Source organism: Acomys russatus, chromosome 27 (assembly GCF_903995435.1).
Source record: "Acomys russatus chromosome 27, mAcoRus1.1, whole genome shotgun sequence".
Classification (NCBI taxonomy): Eukaryota; Metazoa; Chordata; class Mammalia; order Rodentia; family Muridae; genus Acomys; species Acomys russatus.
Window position 1 is genome coordinate 55,834,914 of NC_067163.1, and position 21,914 is coordinate 55,856,827.

Here is a 21,914-nt window from a genome sequence, read left to right on the forward strand (position 1 = left end):
TTTTTTTTTTTTTTTATGACTGAGGCACCCTGGTTAGGATAACAACAAGTTTTAAGTTCTTTCACCTGAATAGACAATTAGGAAAATGTCTCAAGGGACAGGGCTGGAGCCAGTTCCCTGAGCTTGGGAATGTGAACTTAGTCTGACCCTGCTAAAGAAAAAAAAAAGAGGGATCAGAATGGAAGACTTGTTTTCCTGAAGGCTGGGCTCTGGAGGCCACCTCCTTACACAGACACTCCCTTTCTTCCTTCTGGACACAAGGTGGCTTCCATAGTGCATTACACTATGTGGAGTGGAGAGATTTTTTCTGTCCTACAGGTGCCCACAATATTAACAATGAAGTAGAGATTTTAGGAAACAAAACCTTTGTACTGTGGCTTCATGCTGAGGTCAGGGAAGCTCAGGTACATTTACCTGAAGGCAGGGCTACTTCAGCAACCCTGAGGGAAAAGCTGGAACCAGATCATAAGCACAGTGACAGTTCTTTCTCTCAGCAGAAGGATGGAAGATGGCTCCATTCCCATAGGAGTTTTCTTCCTGAAAGTCAGTTCAGTCACTTGACAAATTAATAATAATGAATAGTATAGTCTTCATGGTAACATGAATACTTAGAAATGGTTCAAAGAAGAATGTCTTTTATGAACACTGTATTTACCCAGCATCCTTCCTGGATTTTAAGGTGAAAAACCATAGCCATATCAGTCAAGGCTCTCAAGATGAGCAGATGACAACATGAATCTCTGTGTGTAGGAGAGGGGTTGACTAGAATGGCTCACAGGGCCAGCTAGTCCAACAAGTGCTCTCTACCAACTAAAAGCTGAAGAATCCAGAAGTTCAGTCCAGAGTTCAGGTCAGCGGCTGGATGTCTAGGCTGGACTTCAGTATTCAGTAAGATGTCAAAAAAGTAGACTCTAAGACAGAGAGATGGAGAGTGAGAGAGAGACATTGATTGATTCTTTCTTCAATGTCCTTTATATAGTAGGCTGCCACCAGAAGATGTGGCCCAGATTAAAGGTGGATCATAATCAGCTCAAAAGATCCACATTCAGGAATGGTCTTCCCACTTCAAAAGCTTAAGAAAAATCCCTCAGAGGTGGACGCAGCTGTGTGAGTCCTAGTTAACTGCAGATGGAGTCTGCTTGACTACCATCTCATCAGGCAAGACAGAGCAGCAGAGACAGGTTTCTTACTCCAAACGGGCAAGAAAAGCACGGAGTCCTTCCCAAAGCAACGCCTTTTCTCAAATAGGAAGCATGGGGAGTTTACTCAGGCAGGGAGTCTGGGTAAGTTCATGTAGAGGTCTGCTTATCCCTGCACATACTTAGTTAACAGTTTCACTTTGGAGCGTGGTCAAAAAGTAACAGCAGCCATTTAGGGGCATGTTTAGCTCAAAGTGTCGTGCCGGGACATTTATAAATCATGAATGTGATAGAAAGCAATGTCTCTGCATAGTCATCTTCTATAGTTTCTAGTGGAAAATCAAGTGTTCATCCCACGACGAAAGAGTAAGAGCACTACCAGATATTTTAGCCAAATTTGAAGTAAGCTGGATTATACTGTGTTGCAGCCAAAAACTGGCAGAGGACTGCCTCCTAAATTGGTTTATGAGAGCATCTCAAGCCGGGCGTGGTGGCGCAAGCTTTTAATCCCAGCACTCGGAAGGCAGAAGCAGGTGGATTGCTGTTTGAGGCCACAAACACATATGTGCTAGAATCTTCCACCCTGTTCTGGCCTCTGTAGGAACTGCGCAGAGACACATGCAGACAAACACCCATGTAACTAATGTTAAAATAAAGGGTAAAACATGAGATAGAATGAGTTCTGTACAGTGATGTCACACTCCTGAGAGAGACAGCAGCCAGGGCTAGTTAAAATGAACTCTTTCTGGTCCTGCATGGAAGCAGCTCTGCCCGACCTCTGTTTTTTGGTTTATTTTTGGTTTTTCAAGACAGGGTTTCTCTGTGTAGCCGTGGCCATCCTGAACTCACTTTGTAGACCAGGCTGGCCTCGAACTCACAGCAATCCACCTGCCTCTGCCTCCCGAGTGCTGGGACTAAAGGCGTGCGCCACCACGTCCGGCTCCGACCTCTGATTCAGCCGGCTCAGAGGCAAAAATGGCCTCTTTCTGAGGACAAGGTAGCTCAGCACAGCCATCTGTGGCATTCACGCCTTTGGTGTTTACATCATATTAACAAATAGCCCAGGGCCCACGCCCCTCCTACTTTCTTTCTTTCTTTCTTTTTTTTTTTTTTTTTTTTTTTTTACACCCTCTACTTTCACCGTGTAATTTGCTTGTCTGACTCCATTTTCAACACAGGAGCCATTATGCTTTATTTTTTATGTATTTTATTTTATTTTTTGTTTTTCAAGACAGGGTCTATGCGTGTTAGCCTTGGCTTACCTGGACTCGCTTTGTAGACCAGGCTGGTCTTGAACTCACAGCGATCCTCCTGCCTCTGCCTCCCGAGGGCTGGGACTAAACGCGTGTGCTGCCATGCCTGGCCCATTATGCTTTATTTTTAAAGACAAGTTTTCATGTATTGTAAGAGCTGAGGTGCTGCTTCTGTTTTCTGGAGCCTGCCATGCTGGAAACCATGACTGTCATTTGTTTTGGGGGACACCCTGACCCTCCCCTAGTCACACTGTGACCAACCATAGGGCATTCTTTTGATATTTTTTTTCTGTATGTTCTTATTGCCCAATTTTTCTCAGTATTGTAAACTTGCTTTGCAACTATCTGTGATTTTACTCCTTAATAGGGTTCCAAGAAAAGAGATACTTTCCTTTCTTTCTTTCTTTCTTTCTTTCTTTTTTGGTTTTTCGAGACAGGGTTTCTCTGTGTAGCCTTGGCTGTCCTGGACTCACTTTGTAGACCAGGCTGGCCTCGAACTCACATACTCTTTGATTAAAATATATTACATCTTTTTTCCTTCCTTGTCCTCCCTCCATGCCTTCCAAAGCTTTTCACTTCACACTTCTTCCTTGATATGTATGATTAAGTATGTTCTAATATTTGACTGTAACCTGCTGAGTCTGGTTCTTGTTGGTTGTGTGTATATGGTTTCAGGGCTGATCACTTTCCATTAAAGAGCTACTTGTAGAGTCTCTCCCTGCCTGAGGCTAACCCTCCACTTGTAGAAGAGTTCGATGCAATGGGCATCTGACCCCATAGTGACTTGATCTGCCTTGGACAAGAAACACAATCAATAATAGACAATATAGGGTAGAAAATACCTCAACACTGAGGGTTCTTTGGGAGCACCCAGGTTCCATCCAAAGTACATACAGCAGCTCACAGCTACCTGTAACTCCAGTTCCGGGATTCTGACACCACCTCCTGGCCTCCCCACACAGGCCTGAGTTCACTGGTGAGGTACAGATGAGTCAAAATCACATCAGTAGGCAAAACACAATTACACATAAGATAATGACTGAAATGCTTTTTCTATAAGAAAAAAGAGAAAGAAATGGAAAAAAAAAAAAGGATGAAAGAAAAGAAAATAAACAATTTGAGCCAGGCATGGTGGCACACACCTTTAATCCCAGCACTCGGGAGGCAGAGGCAGGTGGATCTCTGTGAGTTCAAGGCCAGCCTGGTCTACAAAGTGAGTCCAGGACAGCCAGGGCTACACAGAGAAACCCTGTCTCGAAAAACCAAAAAAGAAAGAAAGAAAGAAGCAAACAAACAATTTGAACCATAAAACATTTTCAATTTAAAGCCAGCACTCTAGACACAGAGACAGGAAGATCACTATGTGTTTGAGGAAAGCCTCTACCACAAAGTACACACACACACACACACACACACACACACACACACACACACACACACACCGTGGGGCGGGGGGGGGGGGGAGAAGAACAAATCTGAATAAGATAGAGGAAAGGGCACATTGGAGAATTGAGACAATACAATAACTCTTAAAGTCACTTAATGCGTCTGCGACTGGTTGTCATAAAATCATTTTTAACAATGAATATTACCAAACATGGTAGCACATGCCATTAATCCTAGCATGTGGGAGGCAAAGGCAGTCTTGTATCCATGAATTGAAGGCCACTCTGGTCTACCTAGTCATGTTCATAAAGACTGCACTCCAAAAGACCCATGCCCCTTTAAAAACCTAAATATAATTGTGGAAAGGTCTTGCTAGTGAATCAAGAAGCTCTATATACTGTCAGGAGCCAAAGGACCTTGCCTGACCTGCCCCAGTGGCTGAGAGGCCCTGCTGGCTGAAAGCCACAGCTGTCTGCATACTTGAGATAATTATTCTGCCTGGCTACCACAAAGATCCAGCCTGACCTTGAGAAAGAGAACATTCGGTGTATCGAGACTTCTGTATAGTCGCCCCACTCCACACCTGCTGTCCTTGGGCCTGGCCCAGAAGATTTTGTAACTTTCCACTGCATTCCTTCTCACCCCCGCCCTTTCAGAAGCTTATTATAAATTTGGATACCCCCTTACAATAAACGGCCCTCGATAAGCAAAGTTTTTCCTGGGCTCGTGTCTCTCTTTCGCCTAATTCTTTATTCACAGGTCGCGACCCTCCACGAATAACTGAACCCGCGGGTCGGGAACAATATACGGGGAGGGGAGGGGCGGGGCGGGGCAGGGAGGAGCAGGGAGGGGTAGGGAGGGGCTTGGAGGGGCGGGGAGAGGCCTGGAGGGGAAGGGCGAGAAGGGGCAGGGAGGGGCGGGAGGGGGCGGCAGGCGGCTGCTGAACCTCTCACAGACACTCTGATGGCCACAATTTGGTCCCTGCCCCTAGACAAGAGCGCCTAGCAGGTACACAGAGGCGAAGGATGCAGGCTATCCTGATAGACCTAATAGAATGTTGCCAGACATTGGGGCAGGAAGGAACTGCCCCCATTCCCACCCCTCCGTCAGGGGGCAGAGGAAGGAGGGGATGGCAGTTGGAATGTAGTGTGAGTAGGTTATAATAAATAAAATATACATTTAAAAGAAAGAGGTCGGATAGCAGGCTACCAAGAAGAGACTTGATACCCTATGAGCATATACAGGGGGAGGAGGTCCCCCTCAGTCACAGTCATAGAGGAGGGGAGTAGGGGGAAAGTGGGAGGGAGGGAGGAATGGGAGGATACAAGGGATGGGATAACCATTGAGATGTAATATGAATAAATTAATAAAATATTAAAAATAAATAAATAAAAGAAAAAGGTCAAAATGAAATGACCTAAGCTTTTTTTTTTTAATTCCTTTTCATGAGAAGGAAGCTTAGCTGGGTGGGGTCTTGCCCCACCTTAATTCCATTTAATATCTTTAATCTGGTTACCTCCTTGAACATAGGATTTAGCTCCATTCTACTTCCTGGTGCCCCTTTAATCCTTGAGCCATACATCTTGCCCTTTCAGAGTGCAACTTCCTCTATTTCACCAAAATGTTCACCCTAAGAGGGAGCCACAGGGTAGAGTTTACACTGGGCTGCTTTGAGAGTTCCTTGCCAATGCAATTAGTCTAAATCTCTTCACCTTAGCCTTATGCAGATTCTTTGGGCAACAGCAAAAAGTAGGCACATCCTTTACCAAAATACCACAATAATGACCTCTAAGCAGCATACTAAAATTTTTCCCTTCTGAAACCTCTTGAGCCAGGCCCCCACAGCTCAAATCACCCTAGCACCACTGTCTCTCATGCTTCTACTGGGATAGACAATTAAGCAGTGCTTAAAACATTCCACTGCTGGTGGCACTCAGAGGAAGGATAGCAGGCTACCAAGAAGAGACTTGATACCCTATGAGCATATACAGGGGGAGGAGGTCCCCCTCAGTCACAGTCATAGGGGAGGGGAGTAAGGGGAAAATGGGAGGGAGGGAGGAATGGGAGGATACAAGGGATGGGATAACCATTGAGATGTAATAAAAATAAATTAATAAATTAAAAATTAAAAATTAAAAAAAACATTCCACTGCTTTCCTAACGCAAAGTCCCCAAATCCACATTCCTCCAAACAAAAGCATGGTCAGCGTTGTCACAGTACCCCAGTCTCTCCTGTCCACTTCAGACTTTGTAAGGGTCCTGTTGCTGAGAAGAGACAGTGTGACTGTGGCACTTCTTCTAAAGGAAAGCATTCGGCTTGGGCTGCCTTACAGGCTCAGTGACTTAGCCCATTTCTCACCACGGTGGGAAGCCTGGCAGTGTGCAGGCAGCTATGATGTGGGAGGAGCCCAGAATTGCACATCTTGACTTGCAGGCAGCCGATGGAGACTGTGTGTCTGCCACACCAGGTATAGCTGGAGCACAGCTGACCTCAAAGCCCACCTCCACAGCGACACACTTCCTCCAACCAGGCCACACCCACTCTAAACCAATAGTTGCAGATGAGTCAGCGCATAATTTCACATCTGGCTAGCTTCCTAAGGACAATGTACGGTATGCACTGCCTTTAGTTCTGCCCACTGTGACATTTTCCCTTCAGGTCATTCCTTCAGAGTTGTGCAAGAAAGACACCATAATGTTGCAGCTATCTACTTCTGAGTGGTTCCTGTATCGTATGCAGAATAATCTACAAGCCAGGGCCTAGTTGTGGAGAGAATCTTACGTACTGTCACATGATTAAAGTATCACCCGTCAATAAATAGCTGATGGCTTGTCAGCTGAGGCAGGAAATAGGAGCCTGGAGATCCAGCAAAGAGAGATGAACTCTTAAGATATGGTCAGAGGGAGATTTGCCCCTGACTCTGAAAGATGGACAGATGAAACTGAGGAGAGGTAACCATAGTGGTGGTACACACAGAACAGAATAAATGGGTAAAATAAGTAATAACCTAGCTGGGGAGTAAGTCAAAGCTTATGGCCTATGCATTTATTCACAAATAATAAAGTCTTAGAGTCGTTATTTCAGGAACTGGGGCACAAGTGAAAAAGCCCGTGGTTACAAATGGCGCCCAATATGGGGCTTTTAGAATCCAGGCTTAGGACCCGGCAACTCCCAAGTGGAAAGCAGTTTAAAAAATAAAAAAATATGAGCCACCTCTGAATAGAAAGCCAGCTGCTAGGGAGATCATCAGTCCAGCCCAGCAGCTGTGGTTTATCCCACGCACAGCATGGTTCCAGAGGAGGGTCAGAAAGCGCACTAGAGAGATCTCGGTGGCCCATAGGAAGACGCAGCCCAATTCGGTTCACATGGGAAAAGCCTGCAACCACTCAGAACTGGGCAGACCAACACAAGGGGGCCATCAGCAGCTGAATGGCAGAGAGACTTGGTGGAAGCTAGCTACAGACACACAGAAATGGCGGGGAAAGCTGAAAAGGCAACAAATTTGGTAAGATACTTGGGAAAGTCTTTAAAGAGAAAATTAGAGATTAAAAAGAATATTTCTGAGTTAAAAATGGAAAATACAGTGACACAATGAATATGGATCCCATATGATTTTGTATCACTTATCAGCATACAAGTAATTATATTTTTTCAGTAATGATTACAATTTTATAAACCATCTTTAAGAGATATCGGGATAAAGTAGACTTGGATTTAAAAGGAGGAATGAAAACGTCCATGTTGCTGCCATTGAGAGGCTTCATCCTTCTCCTCCCCAACCAACCAATCCTAAAGAACACCGAGCAGTCCCCCACCCCACCCCCGCCCCTAAATGAGGCCATCAGAGCATGCTTGGGGGGAAAAAATCTATGTAGCAAGAGTAGGGACCGTAGGCATATTGGTGACTTCTTCATGTCTTCAGAACCAGCTCAGGCACACATGCATACCACTTTCTTTACATTATTACAAGCTTACAACAGTCAACTCTCATTCTTCAAGATCCACCTCAGAGGGAGGCATGGAGGTTACCCACACCCACATCTCGCAAGTCTTTGATGGTGTCAATAATATATGCAGTATGTACGGAGTAAAGGGTCCAGGATTCAAGGGCGGAAAAGGGATGGCACCACACTCACCATTGCTAGGGTCTCACGAGCAAAGCTGTTGTTCCCTATACCTCCCAATAATGAGACATGTGTTTTTCATTTGCTGTTTTTCCTAGTTATCACAGCTCTAATCGCTTTCATTTAGCCTCTTCCAGCATCATAGCCCTCATCCTACAGGTCACGGAAAACATGGAGCTGGTGCCAACACCCTAGTGTAATTATCTCAGTTACAAACTCTGCGCTTGGAAAAATAACCAAATGACTTGGTTTAATGGAAGGGCCACATACGGTTTGGAATCACCAAATTCAGTTAATATCCAGTGTGACCTAATGGGTCTGATTATGTATATTTCCACAAGGAGCAGCTACCAGGTAAAGGACTAAAGAGCCCTATGGGGAAGATTCTGACAAAGATTTGACTAGGGCTGGAGAGGTGACTCAGCATCTGTGAGCACTTGCTCTTCCAATGGCTGGCTCAGACCCCACTGTGTGCTCACTTGTGTGCACAAACCCACACACACACATGCATTAATTTTTAAAAAGTGAATAGTAAAACTGTAATGTAACAGGGGACCCAAGGCCTCCTGCCTCACTCAAGCCTGAGTACGCCATTTCTTGTGTCTGGATATGGATTATAAATACATTAATGTCTCCGACTATAAATCAAGGTGTATACTGTAGTTCGTTTGCTCTGGAACTTTAATAGTGGTGTAGGTCAGACAAAAACTTACTGGGCTGCCTGCTTCGTTTCTGGGAACACTCTAAGAATGTGCCTCCACCTCAGTGTGACATGAGAGAGACAATTATGAGCATCGGTTTGCCAAGCTTGTCAGATACACATGCTCACTTTGACTTTTACAATTTAGTATTTACACTTTACCCCTGAGCTGTGGGGCTCATGGAGCATGCCTCCAGAAAAAATGGCACGGAACAGCCGAAATGGAGCATGGAGCATATTCAAACCCTGGAAATCTCAAACTTGAGATTTAAAATCTGATCCTCTGAATGACAGGTGTGGGACAAAGCTCTCTCCTTTCTGTGACTGCCTCGGGAGCACGACACGACTTCAGGTGGCTACAGGTGGTCAGTCACATGCGCTTGTCATCTGTTAGGACACATTGCCAGCATCCTAAATCCCAGCCAATGAGACACAGGCATCCTCAAGGCCCCTCCACACTGCCCAAGGTTTCTATGTCCCTGTTTCACAATAAATAAAGCAGCAAGCACCATCTACTTCACCGGAGGACTCTGAGACTAGCTGTTTATTCAGAGACATAACACTGGGGGAAAGAAGACTCGCCTTCTCCCCGAAGAATTTATTGCTGGACCCCTGGACTTGAGTGCCAGCGACTGCCATGGTCACAGCTAGAGCTCACCCTGCCACAGCAAGCTTCTGCTGTTCACTTCCACCCACTGCAGTGCCAATCTGTGGGAGTGACCTGCCAGCTATTCCTAAAGCAGCCACCCAACTCCAGTCAGGTGGGGCCCTCCTTGTTGCCTGCTGGGTTTCCTAGGCCCTCAGCTCCCCACTGCTACTCGGCCTGGTGCTGGCAGCCCAGCTACATAGCAGTAACATTTATTATGGAGAAAATCTCCTATTCCCACACCCGCAGCTGAACCAGAGATCTTGTGACACGGACTTTGTCCCATGCTCACATGGGACCCTGCGATTTATCATTTTCCGCCCAGAGACCAATGGCGCTTGAATCTTCCAGCAGAGAAGCGCACACTTCTGGCCTGGCAGCGACTGGGCCTGGCGGGAGACACAGAACCACACTGAGCCATCTCTCCAGCCCACTAAACTGTACCTTTTTAATATATAATCTGCAGTACTAAGCCCAGAATTTCTGCGTCATGTACCCACAGTAATTCAGTCTGACCCCATTTTACGCTTCTCCCACCATTATAACCAATAATATCCATACACATTCAAAACCCATTCCTTTGCATGAATCAGAAAACCCAAGTCTTTACAACCCGATGTGTACTTAACCTCTGAGGTACCTCTGTAGCAGCTTGAGTCTGCATCAGTATTGTCTCATTTGGCATTTTCTCTAGGAAATGTCTTTGCAATTTCCTTAGACCACGTGGAATTAACTCCTTCTGGAAAGAACAGAAATGCCCGTACTGGTAGCAAGGTGTAGGAATAGAGAGGGATGTATTTGTTATCTTGAGTTGGGTACAGTGGCCCAGGAAATAAGCAAACACAAAATTAACTGAACTCAGTAGACAAGAAAACACAAAAAAAACAAAACCAAAAGCCCTACACTGACTACTCTGGTAGTACATACCTTTAACCTCAGCCAAAACAAGTGGATCCCTGTTGAGTTCAAAGCCAGCCTGTTCTACACAGTGAGTCCCAGGACTTAGAAAGAAGAGAGGGGAGGGAGAGGGGAGGGAGCGGGGGGGGGGGGGGGGCGGGAATGGGAGGCATTAAAGATGAGTAGGGATACGATTTAATCAAAACACATTGTATACAGGTATGAAATTCTCAACAATAAATGAGAAATACATTTAAAAGCTCTCAAACTAACTACAAACACCCTTCTGTTACCAGAGGTGGGGATGGGGGCCAAAGTTATTAAAAAAAAAAAAAAAAAAAAAAGTAAAACACACAGTAGTATACTGAGAGTATGTATAGATTTATTCAACTTGGGAATAACAGCATAGAATACATTCCACAGACTAGGAGTGGACTTAAGCATGTGCCTCAAGAACTCTTTTTTGAGTCCATGGGTTTTCATTAGAAATGAAGTCATTAAAAAGACAGATCTATCTTCTACTGACTGTAGGGAACGACTTCTTCTGTTTGCTGGAAGTTTCTATAATGACAAGATGGCCCAACGGGGTCCAAGTGCTGGCCTTCCATGGTTGCAGGGCTCTGGAGTGCAATCACTGTGACTTCCAGTGCCCCGCCTGGCCTTCTCCCTGCATTACTTCCCCCTGAGACACATGATCTCCACACATTCTGACATGAGCTGAAGGGCAGGAGCCGTCATCTTTGGTAACTGCTTCCAGGCGGCAGGGTTCTAGAGTCCCTGTGACTCCCGAAAGCTCTACATTGGGTTCATCACTATTTTGAGTCCTTACATGTGTTTTCTGTGACTAGGGATAAGCATCTTATCACACTGTTCATACGCATAAGGTCTGGTGCTGGTGTAAGTTCTTTCATGCATTTGAAGGAAACAGGGATAATGGAATTAGATACTGTTGACATTTATAGGGGTTTGGCACAGCGTGGACGGACTGATGTCTCTTAAAGGAACTCTGTCGGCTGAAGGACCTGCCACACTGCACGCACTGATACGGCTTCTCCCCGGTGTGCCTTCTCTCATGTAACCGGAGGTAAGAGTGGTGTCTAAAGGCTTTGCCACACTCTTTACACTCATAGGGTTTCTCTCCAGTGTGGCTCCTCTCATGGAACTGGAGATAACTCTGGCGTGTAAAAGCTTTTCCACAGTGTTTACATTCATAGGGTTTTTCTCCTGTGTGGGTTCTTTCATGTAATCGTATGGAAGAATTATATCTAAAAGTCTTACCACATAGTTTACATTCGTAAGGTTTCTCACCAGTGTGAGTTCTTTCGTGCATTTGAAGCAGAGAGGGATAAATAAAGGACTTGCCACACTGTTTACAATTATAGAATGATTCTCCGTGCATTATCTTATGTCTGTGATAGGAACTCTGAGATTTGAAGACTATATCACACTGTTTACATTCATAGTGCTTTTCTCCAGTATGGACTTTTTCATGTAATCGCAGGTGAGTAAGTCTGCTAAAAGATGTACCACAGTTTTTACATTCGTAAGGTTTTTCTCCAGTATGAATTCTTTCATGTGATTGAAGAGCATTAAGACATCTAAAGGCCTTACTACAGTACTGACACTTGTACGGTCTTTCTTCAATATGAATTTTCTGATGTCTTTGAAGAGAATTGAAAGAACTCAAAGCTTTGCCACACTGGTTACACTCATAACATTTTCTTACAGTTTTAATTTCTTCACACTCCTTGTACTCATAGCTGTGATGTCCGCTGTAGGTTAGGTGATAGAGTCCATAGGATTTTAAACACACCTCACACTCAGAAGGCCCATTCACAGTGTGAGCTCCCATGTAGCCTTCCATATTTGTGAGAAAATTAGAGTCACGTGGCTTCTCTTCGGGTTCCTCAAGTTCGGGCTGTGTGTCCTCAGGGTCAGATATAATGTGCCTGACAAAAGATGAAAGACACGTGAAAATTCCTCCCCCACACTGCTGCTCACATGGAGACTGGCGCATGGACACGGCTGCTCTACCCTGACGGCCTCCTTCAGTATCACCAAGTCTGTAAATGTAACTCCCGTGAGGAGTGACGAGCGTATTAGCCACAGTTACTCTACCACTGTTGGCCTATTAGGCCAGCTTGGACAGCCTGCCACCCCACACAAGCAGAATGTGTGCCTCCACACGAAAGGTCTCGCAGTAAGTGGACCGATGGGTCCAGAACATGGTTCCCACAGGCCTAGGATCGAGATGGTGGCATTTGTTTTTTGTTTTTAAAGATTTATTACATATACAGTGTTCTGCCTGCATGTACACCTGCAGGCCAGAAGAGGGCACCAGATCTCATGATAAATGGTTGTGAGCCACCATGTGGTTGCTGGGAATTGAACTCAGGCCCTCTGGAAGAGCAGTTAGTGCTCTTAACCTCTGAGCCTCTCTCCGGCCCCAAAGTAGCATTTGTAAATGCAGTGGCCCAGAACTGGTTACAGCAGTTTGTTGTTTAAAATATATTTGGGGTGATATTTTCTACTTGATAAGTGGTAGTTGGGCTCATTTGTTTCATTAGCTTGTTGTTAATTTTAATGGCACAGGGGCTAAAGATAAGGCTCAACTATTAAGAGACATATTGTTCCAGCAACAACACGGTGGATAATAACCAGCTGTAAATCCAGAGGATCTGATGCCTCTTCTGGCATGCTGGACACAGTATGTATATGGTACACAGACACACATACACACAACAAAACACCCATGCACATAAAATAAAGATAAATATATCTTGCCAGGCAGTGGTGGCACATGCCTTTAATCCCAGCACTTTAGGGGCAGGCAGGTGGATCTCTGTGAGTTCCAGCCTCTCTACAGAGTGAGTTCTAGGACAGCGAAGGCTAGCTACACAGAGAAACCCATCTCAAAACAAATAAACAAACAAATAGATAAATAAAAATCATTAAGAACAAAATTTTTACAGCACATTAAGATTTCTTCAAGAAATATCTGCTTGCAGTTATGCATGTAAATTACCTGAGATTTTCTTCGGGATCGTCATAATGGTCTTCAATTTTCTGATCTTCGCACTCATATCCTAAAACATGGCCCCAGAAAATGTGATAAATTGTTTTTTTATTTTTTTAAGATTTTTTAAAAATTTATTTATTATGAATACAGTACACCTGCAGGCCAGAAGAGGGCATCAGATCACATTATAGATGGTTGTAAGCCACCATGTGGTTGCTGGGAATTGAACTCAGGACCTCTGGAAGGGCAGTCAGTGCCCTTAACCTCTGAGCCATCTCTCCAGCCCCCGTGATAAACTATTAGAATGTATATTGTAACTATGCCTAGTTTCCTCACCACATTCTTCCTTTTCCACATCCAAATGCAAACAATCATCAATAACAAGAAACATTTCTCTAATATACGCGTGAATGTACGATGGTATTATTTGCTTTGTTTTGTTTCAGGGTCGTCTCTCTGTGTACTCTGTACTGTCCTTGAACTCACTATATAGACTAGGATGGCCTCAAACTCCTGTAGATGCTCGGGCTTCTGCTCTCCCCCCCCCCCCCGAGTGCCGGGCTACAGGTATGGCTACCTCACCTATGGCAGTGACAGGGGACAGCGAGAGGCTACCTTACCTACTATGGCAGTGACAGGGGACAGCGAGAGGCTACCTCACCTATGGCAGTGACAGGGGACAGCGAGAGGCTACCTCACCTATGGCAGTGACAGGGGACAGCGAGAGGCTACCTCACCTATGGCAGTGACAGGGGACAGCGAGAGGCTACCTCACCTATGGCAGTGACAGGGGACAGCGAGAGGCTACCTCACCCATGGCAGTGACAGGGGACAGCGAGAGGCTACCTCACCTATGGCAATGACAGGGGACAGCGAGAGGCTACCTCACCTATGGCAGTGACAGGGGACAGCGAGAGGCTACCTCACCCATGGCAGTGACAGGGGACAGCGAGAGGCTACCTCACCTATGGCAATGACAGGGGACAGCGAGAGGCTACCTCACCTATGGCAATGACAGGGGACAGCGAGAGGCTACCTCACCTATGGCAGTGACAGGGGACAGCGAGAGGCTACCTCACCTATGGCAGTGACAGGGGACAGCGAGAGGCTACCTCACCTATGGCAGTGAGGTTCCTGCAGGTCTCCAGCATCACATCTCCGTACAGACTCCTCTGAGAAGGATCCAGCAAATCCCACTCCTCCTGGGTGAAGTGCACAGCCAGATCCTCAAAGCTCACCAAACCCTAAAGCGTTCCACATGTGGACAGAAAAGAGTGGGTGAGAACGACACATCTGTCCACGCCTGACAGCATGGCCACGTAATTCTGTGGTTTCCACCAGTCACTCCATATATACGAGTTCAGTAAAAGCACTGAGCGATGTTCTACCACGTGACGACCACGATGTCAATTTAACTCAAATGCTTTTTTTTTTTCTCTTCTCTTCTCTCTCCCCTTCCTGGCAGCTGCCAGAACTTACAGCTCATTGATCCAGAGAATTTCCTTTAAATTCACAAAACTGACCTTAAACTTCCTTTTGAGACAGTTCTTAAATTCTTTAAGAAAAAAAAAATCATTTTGTGTGTGTGTGTGTGTGTGTGTGTGTGTGTGTGTGTGTGTGTACACACCTGTATACAGCACCCACGGAAGTCAGAAGAGGGCTCTTGGAACTAGAGTTACAATAGTTGTGAGCCACCAGGTAGGTGCTCGGAACTGAACCTGGGTCCTCTGCTCTTACCACTGAGCCATCCTTGACTTCTTAGTAACAAGACTAAGAACCCAAAGGAGACCCAAGTTTCCCATGTGCTAATCTGTCAGAATTCCCCAAAATTTCTAGCAATGTTACTTGTCGGTATGAAGCACGCTGTTTCTTCAACGATGAAGAAAACAGAAAAGGCACTTTTTGCAGCAGTAAATGCCAGCTGGAGAGGCAGCTCAGCAGTTAAGAGCTCTGGCTGCTCTTCCAAAGATCAGGGTTCCCAGCATCACATGGCAGCTCACAGCTGTCTACACCTCCAATTCCAGGGGATCTGACACCCTCACACACACTGGATACAGGCAAAACACCAATGCACATGAAATTTTTAAAAAATTAATAAAAATTTAAAAATAAAACACATCAAGGGCCAGGCACTTCAGGAAGCAACCAAGTAGTTGATGGAGAAATGGGAAGACAAATGGAGCAGAGCGGGGTTTGCACTGAGAGGCAGAACTGGAGATATAGGCGTAAGTAATTGCATAATTCGAATGCTGATTGCTCTACCCTCCCCCAATAGCTGGTTACAATCCTCACTCTGAGACTCTCCTGTTTCAGTGTTGTGTAAACACTGCTCCCCAACTTAGATTGCTCCCACACATGCCTGGGCAGCACTGTAGAGCTGGCCATGGTGGAATGGACGCAGGTGAGATAGCACCAATGGCATGAGTGCAAGAGAGCTGGCCCCACCTCTTGTCTGGGCAGCATGGGATTAGCTGGCTCCACACTTACCTGGACAGCAGAGTAGAGTTGATCCTAGGGGATAGAGGGTGAGGGTGAGCTGGCCCCTGGGGCATGAGAACAGGAGAGGCGGCCCCACCCCTTGCCCAGGAAGTACAGGTGAGCTGGCCCTGATGGTGTGGGGGCAGGAGAGCTGGCCCTGATGGTGTGGGGGCAGGAGAGCTGGCCCTGATGGTATAGGGGCAGGAGAGCTGGCCCTGATGGTGTGGGGGCAGGAGAGCTGGCCCTGATGGTGTGGGGGCGGGGAGACCTGGCCCTGATGGTGTGGGGGCGGGAGACCTGGCCCTGATGGTGTGGGGGCGGGAGAGCTGGCCCTGATGGTGTGGGGGCGGGAGACCTGGCCCTGATGGTGTGGGGGCGGGAGAGCTGGCCCTGATGGTGTGGGGGCAGGAGAGCTGGCCCTGATGGTGTGGGGGCGGGAGAGCTGGCCCTGATGGTGTGGGGGCGGGAGAGCTGGCCCTGATGGTGTGGGGGCGGGAGAGCTGGCCCTGATGGTGTGGGGGCGGGAGAGCTGGCCCTGATGGTGTGGGGGCGGGAGACCTGGCCCTGATGGTGTGGGGGCAGGAGACCTGGCCCTGATGGTGTGGGGGCAGGAGAGCTGGCCCTGATGGTATAGGGGCAGGAGAGCTGGCCCTGATGGTGTGGGAGCAGGAGACCTGGCCCTGATGGTGTGGGGGCAGGAGAGCTGGCCCTGATGGTATAGGGGCAGGAGACCTAGCCCTGATGGTGTGGGGGCAGGAGAGCTGGCCCTGATGGTGTGGGGGCAGGAGACCTGGCCCTGATGGTGTGGGGGCAGGAGACCTGGCCCTGATGGTGTGGGGGCAGGAGAGCTGGCCCTGATGGTATAGGGGCAGGAGAGCTGGCCCTGATGGTATAGGGGCAGGAGAGCTGGCCCTGATGGTGTGGGGGCAGGAGAGCTGGCCCTGATGGTGTGGGGGCAGGAGACCTGGCCCTGATGGTGTGGGGGCAGGAGAGCTGGCCCTGATGGTGTGGGGGCAGGAGAGCTGGCCCTGATGGTGTGGGGGCAGGAGAGCTGGCCCTGATGGTGTGGGGGCAGGAGAGCTGGCCCTGATGGTATAGGGGCAGGAGAGCTGGCCCTGATGGTGTGGGGGCAGGAGAGCTGGCCCTGATGGTGTGGGGGCAGGAGAGCTGGCCCTGATGGTGTGGGGGCAGGAGAGCTGGCCCTGATGGTGTGGGGGCGGGAGAGCTGGCCCTGATGGTATAGGGGCAGGAGAGCTGGCCCTGATGGTGTGGGGGCAGGAGAGCTGGCCCTGATGGTGTGGGGGCAGGAGACCTGGCCCTGATGGTGTAGGGGCAGGAGAGCTGGCGAGCAAACCAACTCAGCCACCACGCAGGCCCAGCTCCAGGACTTGGAGTTAGCCCACCCCAGCATCTACTCCATCTGTAACTGCTGACCATGTGAAGGAGACAGCCCTGCAAGATCTCCATGAAACAGAGCAACAACAGGATATCTGAGAGAAGTCCTGGTGAGGATCAGTATTTAAAGTGTGGTAGCAGCCAGAGACCTCAAACCAGACCAATGACTCACTGCAATGAACATTTCCAAGTGAAGCTAAGAAAAACAGGAGGAAGCTGGAAACAACCTAGATGTCCCTCAGTTGAAGAATGGATAAAGAAACTGGTAAATTTACACTATGGAATACTACTCAGCTTTTAAAAACAAGGAAATGCTGAAATTTGCAGGCAAATGGATGGAACTAGAAATGATATCCTGAGTGAGTTAACCCAGACCCAGAAAGATACACATGGCATATACTCACTTATAATTGGGCACTAGCGCAACAGAGATGTCCCCTGAAAGTATTCACTTAGCAGGAGATTGGGATAGATACTGGGACTTCCTATTGGGACTCGAGGTAAGAGAGGTAAGGGAGAATGGGGAAATAGAAGGATCCAGAGGGTCCTAGAAACCTACAAGAAGACCATTAAGTGAAGGAGAGATAAACCTGTTTTTGTTATGATCCCAAGTGTGGGATGAGGAATGGTCTTGTGAGAGAACAGATGAGGTTAATCCACTAGAAGACAGACCACCTCATGCGGGAGCTTGATTGTTGCCAGCTGAAAAGATCCCATGAACAGACTCTGGGAGGAGATACATAAATGAGCCCAAAACTGGAGGCAGGACCTTTGGAGACTTGGGATAGTTTTGGCCGTTCATCGCTCCACTTTGAGATGCGCCTAGAGAGAACCGCTCAAGGGAAGGCTTCGGGGCTCCAGGCTCCTGCTGAGGCTCTGGGTTCTGGTTACTCCAGATTCCAGCAGAAGAAATCCCACTGGCAACGCTAGGAGAATTGTTCGTCGGAACTGATATCCTTATAGTTTTTTTATTCTTTAATCCTCTTTTCCTATTGTTTTGGTTAGTCGGGTTATAAGGGACGTATGCTCAGTTAATAAGTTCGTAATAAAATATATTTGTTAAGAAAATTGAGCCTACAATTAAGGCTGGTGGATCTGTTCAAACTACTGCACCAAAGAAGGACAATGCATGCAGTAAACCTAGACCCCCTATCCAGTTCTAGCCAATGGACAGTGCATTCCCCACAGTTGTGTGGAGAGCGGGGACTGACTCGGACATGAACTCTGGTGCCCTCTATTTGACCACTTTCCCTTGGTGGAGAGACCTGGTGTCACTTAGAAGAAGAGTTAAGTAGGCTACCAGGATGAGACCTGATAGGCTGTGATCATATGGTAGGGGAGGAAGTCTCCTTCTGTCACAGACCTAGGGGAAGGGAATAGGATGAAAAAAGGAGGGAGGGAGGGGGGAACAGAAAGATACAATGAGGGGATAAGAATTGAGGTGTAATCTGAATAAATTACTTAAATAAAAAATAAAAAAAAACAGGAGGACATAGGTAGCTATCTTAATCAGAGTTCTCCTGAGAATAAAGCTAAAAGAACAAGTAACAAGGAGAATTTAATAGATCACCTTATCTAATTTACAAGTTACCTGATCTGGCCTGGATAGCCCAACAATGGCCGTCTCCATGACAGAAAGGCTCTGCTCACAACCACAGGAGCTTCAATTTGGTGCCAAAGGCCTGGAAGACACCTGGACAGCTTTTTCAGTGGTCTTCTGTCCACACTGGGAGGCATAAGAAGCTGAATTCCAATGTCAGTGACGGATGACAGCAGCGGCGGCAATGGGACAGATGCACTCACCAGCAAGAATTGAAGGCAGGCAGGAAAACAACACTGCTCCTTCTGCTGCTGCTGCTTCTTCTTGGGATTTCTCAATAGAGGCCACCACTCAAAGTGCCAGCCACCCTAGGCCAGGGTCTTCTTGTTTTAGTTAATCCTTCCTGAAATTTCCTGGCACACCTGCACAGAGACAGGCCTCTTAGTTGATTCCAGAGTCAATCAAGTCAACAGTGAAGATGGGAGATCAGCCATCACATGAGCAACCAGCAATATTCAGGACCTGGGTGCCCACTGAACACTGTGTTGTTAGCCTCACAATTTCCGGGTCTGTCTGGCTCCGCCCACAGGCTCCTCCCACACTAGTCTTACCTCTGACTAAATGTGTCTCGAGCTCCATCATGAGCAACTGCACCTTCCCTAAGTATTGGTTTTCATATGGTCAGCTATTTTTATTGTATCATCAGGAATATGTATCTTCAAAGAGCATCTCTGAAAGCAGCAACGAGGCTCCATCTTTATCTTTCTTTTGTCCATGTCCTCACTGTACTCTGGCCATTCAGCTCAGTGTTTTACTTATAAAGACCGCACAATGTACCAATGAAAAGAAAGCCAAGTAAATTAGCCATAAAAACCAAGACATAAAACGACAAAGGGAAACTTGAAAAATGGAATGAATGAATAAATAAATAAGGACAGCCCAAACAGTTAAGAACTTGTCCCAACCTGAGCGCAGTGACGCACACCATTAATCCTATCGCTCAGGAAACAGGCCAGAGAATCTCTTCAGTCCGTGCCTATCCTGGTCTACAGAGCGAGTTTAACAGCGACCCTGCCTTAAAGATACAAAAACAAAGCCGGGCAGTGGCGGTACCCACCTTTAATCCCAGCACTCGGGAGGCAGAGGCAGGAGGATCACTGTGAGTTTGAGGCCAGCCTGGTCTACAGAGTGAGTCCAGGACAGCCAGGGCTCTGTTACACAAAGAAACTTTGTCTCAAAAAAAACAAAAAACAAAAAACAAAAGAAAAAACCCCAAAAAAATACAAAAACAAATTTACACCAATCTGCTACAATGTGCCCCAGAGAAGCAAACACTTCTGAAGTTAAACTGAGGCCACACGTGGCCACACACATGCGAACACACACACACTAAGCATATGTATGGCACATGTCATTACCCAGTGGTCACTGATGGACATCTAGGCAGATCTCACCGTCTAGATATTTTGAATAGAGCAGTGAGGAACATGGCTGGGCAAGGATCTCTGATGTGCCCAGGAATGTGATAGCCGGGTCCGGTGGCTTGAACCATAATGGCCCCCAGAGACGCATATATCTCCTTAATCATCAAAGAACAGCACTGCGTGAGAAGGACCAGCAAGTGTGGCTTGGCTGCAGGAGGTGCCACCGGGGCTGAGCTTTGCAGTTTCACGACAGGCCCAGTGTCTCTCTCTTCCTGCAGATCTGGATGCAGAGCTCTCAGCTCCTTCTCCAGCACGTGTGTCCTGCATGCCGCCATGCTCCCCACCATGATGACAATGGACTAACCTGTGAACCAGCCCCAATTAAAGCTTTCTTTCATAAGAGTTGCCTTGGTCATGGTGTCCCTTCACAGCAATAGAACAGTGACTAAGACACTGGGCCATACATAAGTTTAAAAAAAAAAAAAAAAAAAAAGACTAACCCACTGCTCTCTGGCTGGATGTGAGGCCTGCTTCACAAGAGGGAATCATCCATGCCTGGTACTGTAAGCCTGGCCAAGAGCCCCAGGCTAAGGTTCAGCCTCTAGGAGGGAACTCACTGACAGTGTTTAGTCAACTGTCCTAGGACCAGGCCACTTCTAAGCATCTGTGTTGACACCATAAGCAAGCCTACTCCTGCTCAGCCTCCTTTGCAATGAATGTCAATGAACACAGGATGCACACGTGTCCAAAGCGCTGAGAGTAACAGATAGTTAAGTGCTCAAAACTAAATAGGACATTTTTAAAATTATTTTTTAAATTTTGCTTTTGAGAATTTATTTTATGCGTGTGAATGTTATGCGCCTTTGTGTATTTCTGTACAACATGTTCATAGAGTGCAAGCAGGCCAGAAGAGGAACTGGAGTTACAAATGGTTGTGTATTTCCCTGGCGTGGTGGCGCACGCCTTTAATCCCAGCGCTTGGGAGGCAGAGGCAGGTAGATCTCTGTGAGTTCTAGGCCAGCCTGGTCTACAGAGCAAGTCCAGGACAGCCAAGGCTATGTAGAGAAACCATGTCTCGAGAAAAACAAAAACAAAAGGTTGTGAACTTCCATGTAGGTGCTGGGAATTGAACTCTAGTCTCTCGAAAGAGCAGCCAGCACTCTTAACTTCTGAGTCATTTCTCCAGCCCTGAATTATACCACTAGCTCTTAGGAGGGGGTGGAAAAAAACGTAAGAGCAAGAGAGGAGAGAGGGAAGGCCTGTAAAATGCTGACTTCTGGAATAGCAGAGCCCAGACTACACAAACAGCACCTATCAAAAGTCAATTACCGGTCAGGAAGGGACCAACAGTGCTCTACTCTTCTTGAATTACTGACCACTGACAGATTCTGGAGGAGAAAGTCATTTCTTTAGCTATGTACCCACCAAGCTCCCATAAATAGTTCCAAACTCACAGGTAATCCTGGTTAACTCAGTGGGTTCCAACACAAAATTTAGGAAAGGAGACATCAGCGACTGAAAGGAAATTGCAGAGATAAGGCGTGACTGGGGACTGGGGGGGGGGGGGGGGCGGAGGGGGGGTGAGAGGGTAGGAGCCACCGTGTGCACCTTATACACTTATGAAATTGTTAAAGGGGAAATTCGTTAAAAGTTATAAAAAATCTGAAGGAAAAAAAGTATAATGGTTTACGTTTGCTATTCCAGCATTTTGGAGGCAGCAAGCAAGTCAGGAGCTCAAGGCCGTCCTGAGCTTCCCAAGGGCCTACCTCACCATAATAAAGAAATTACCTAAGTCAAATCAAAAACTTACATACCACACAAGCAACTGGAAACAAAGCTAGGTACGCAAAACCAAGTAAACCTTCCAAGTTCAGGCTGTGGGTGAAGCAACGACAGAGCACACAAGGACCAG

The 21,914-nt window shown here is 47.0% G+C and overlaps 1 protein-coding gene and 1 long non-coding RNA gene across 3 annotated transcripts in view; both read right to left on the reverse strand.

Annotated features, from left to right (window-relative positions):
- Nucleotides 1-10,814: 10,814 nt before the first annotated feature.
- Nucleotides 10,815-21,914, reverse strand: part of LOC127210226 (zinc finger protein 14-like) — a 75,776-nt gene continuing 64,676 nt past the window's right edge. For both annotated transcript variants that reach the window (XM_051169913.1, XM_051169911.1), the window contains 4 exons: nt 18,630-18,731; nt 14,283-14,409; nt 13,172-13,232; nt 10,815-12,095 (listed from right to left, as the gene is read on the reverse strand). In XM_051169913.1, coding sequence (XP_051025870.1) covers nt 11,054-12,095; nt 13,172-13,232; nt 14,283-14,409; nt 18,630-18,668 — 1,269 coding nt within the window. In that variant the 5' untranslated portion in view covers nt 18,669-18,731 and the 3' untranslated portion in view covers nt 10,815-11,053. The remainder of the gene's footprint in view (nt 12,096-13,171; nt 13,233-14,282; nt 14,410-18,629; nt 18,732-21,914) is intronic.
- LOC127210231 (uncharacterized) lies at nt 15,416-17,671 on the reverse strand. The gene is made up of 3 exons (XR_007833263.1): nt 16,956-17,671; nt 16,608-16,723; nt 15,416-15,823 (listed from the first exon to the last, which is right to left on the reverse strand). It is a non-coding gene; the product is annotated as an uncharacterized LOC127210231 (long non-coding RNA).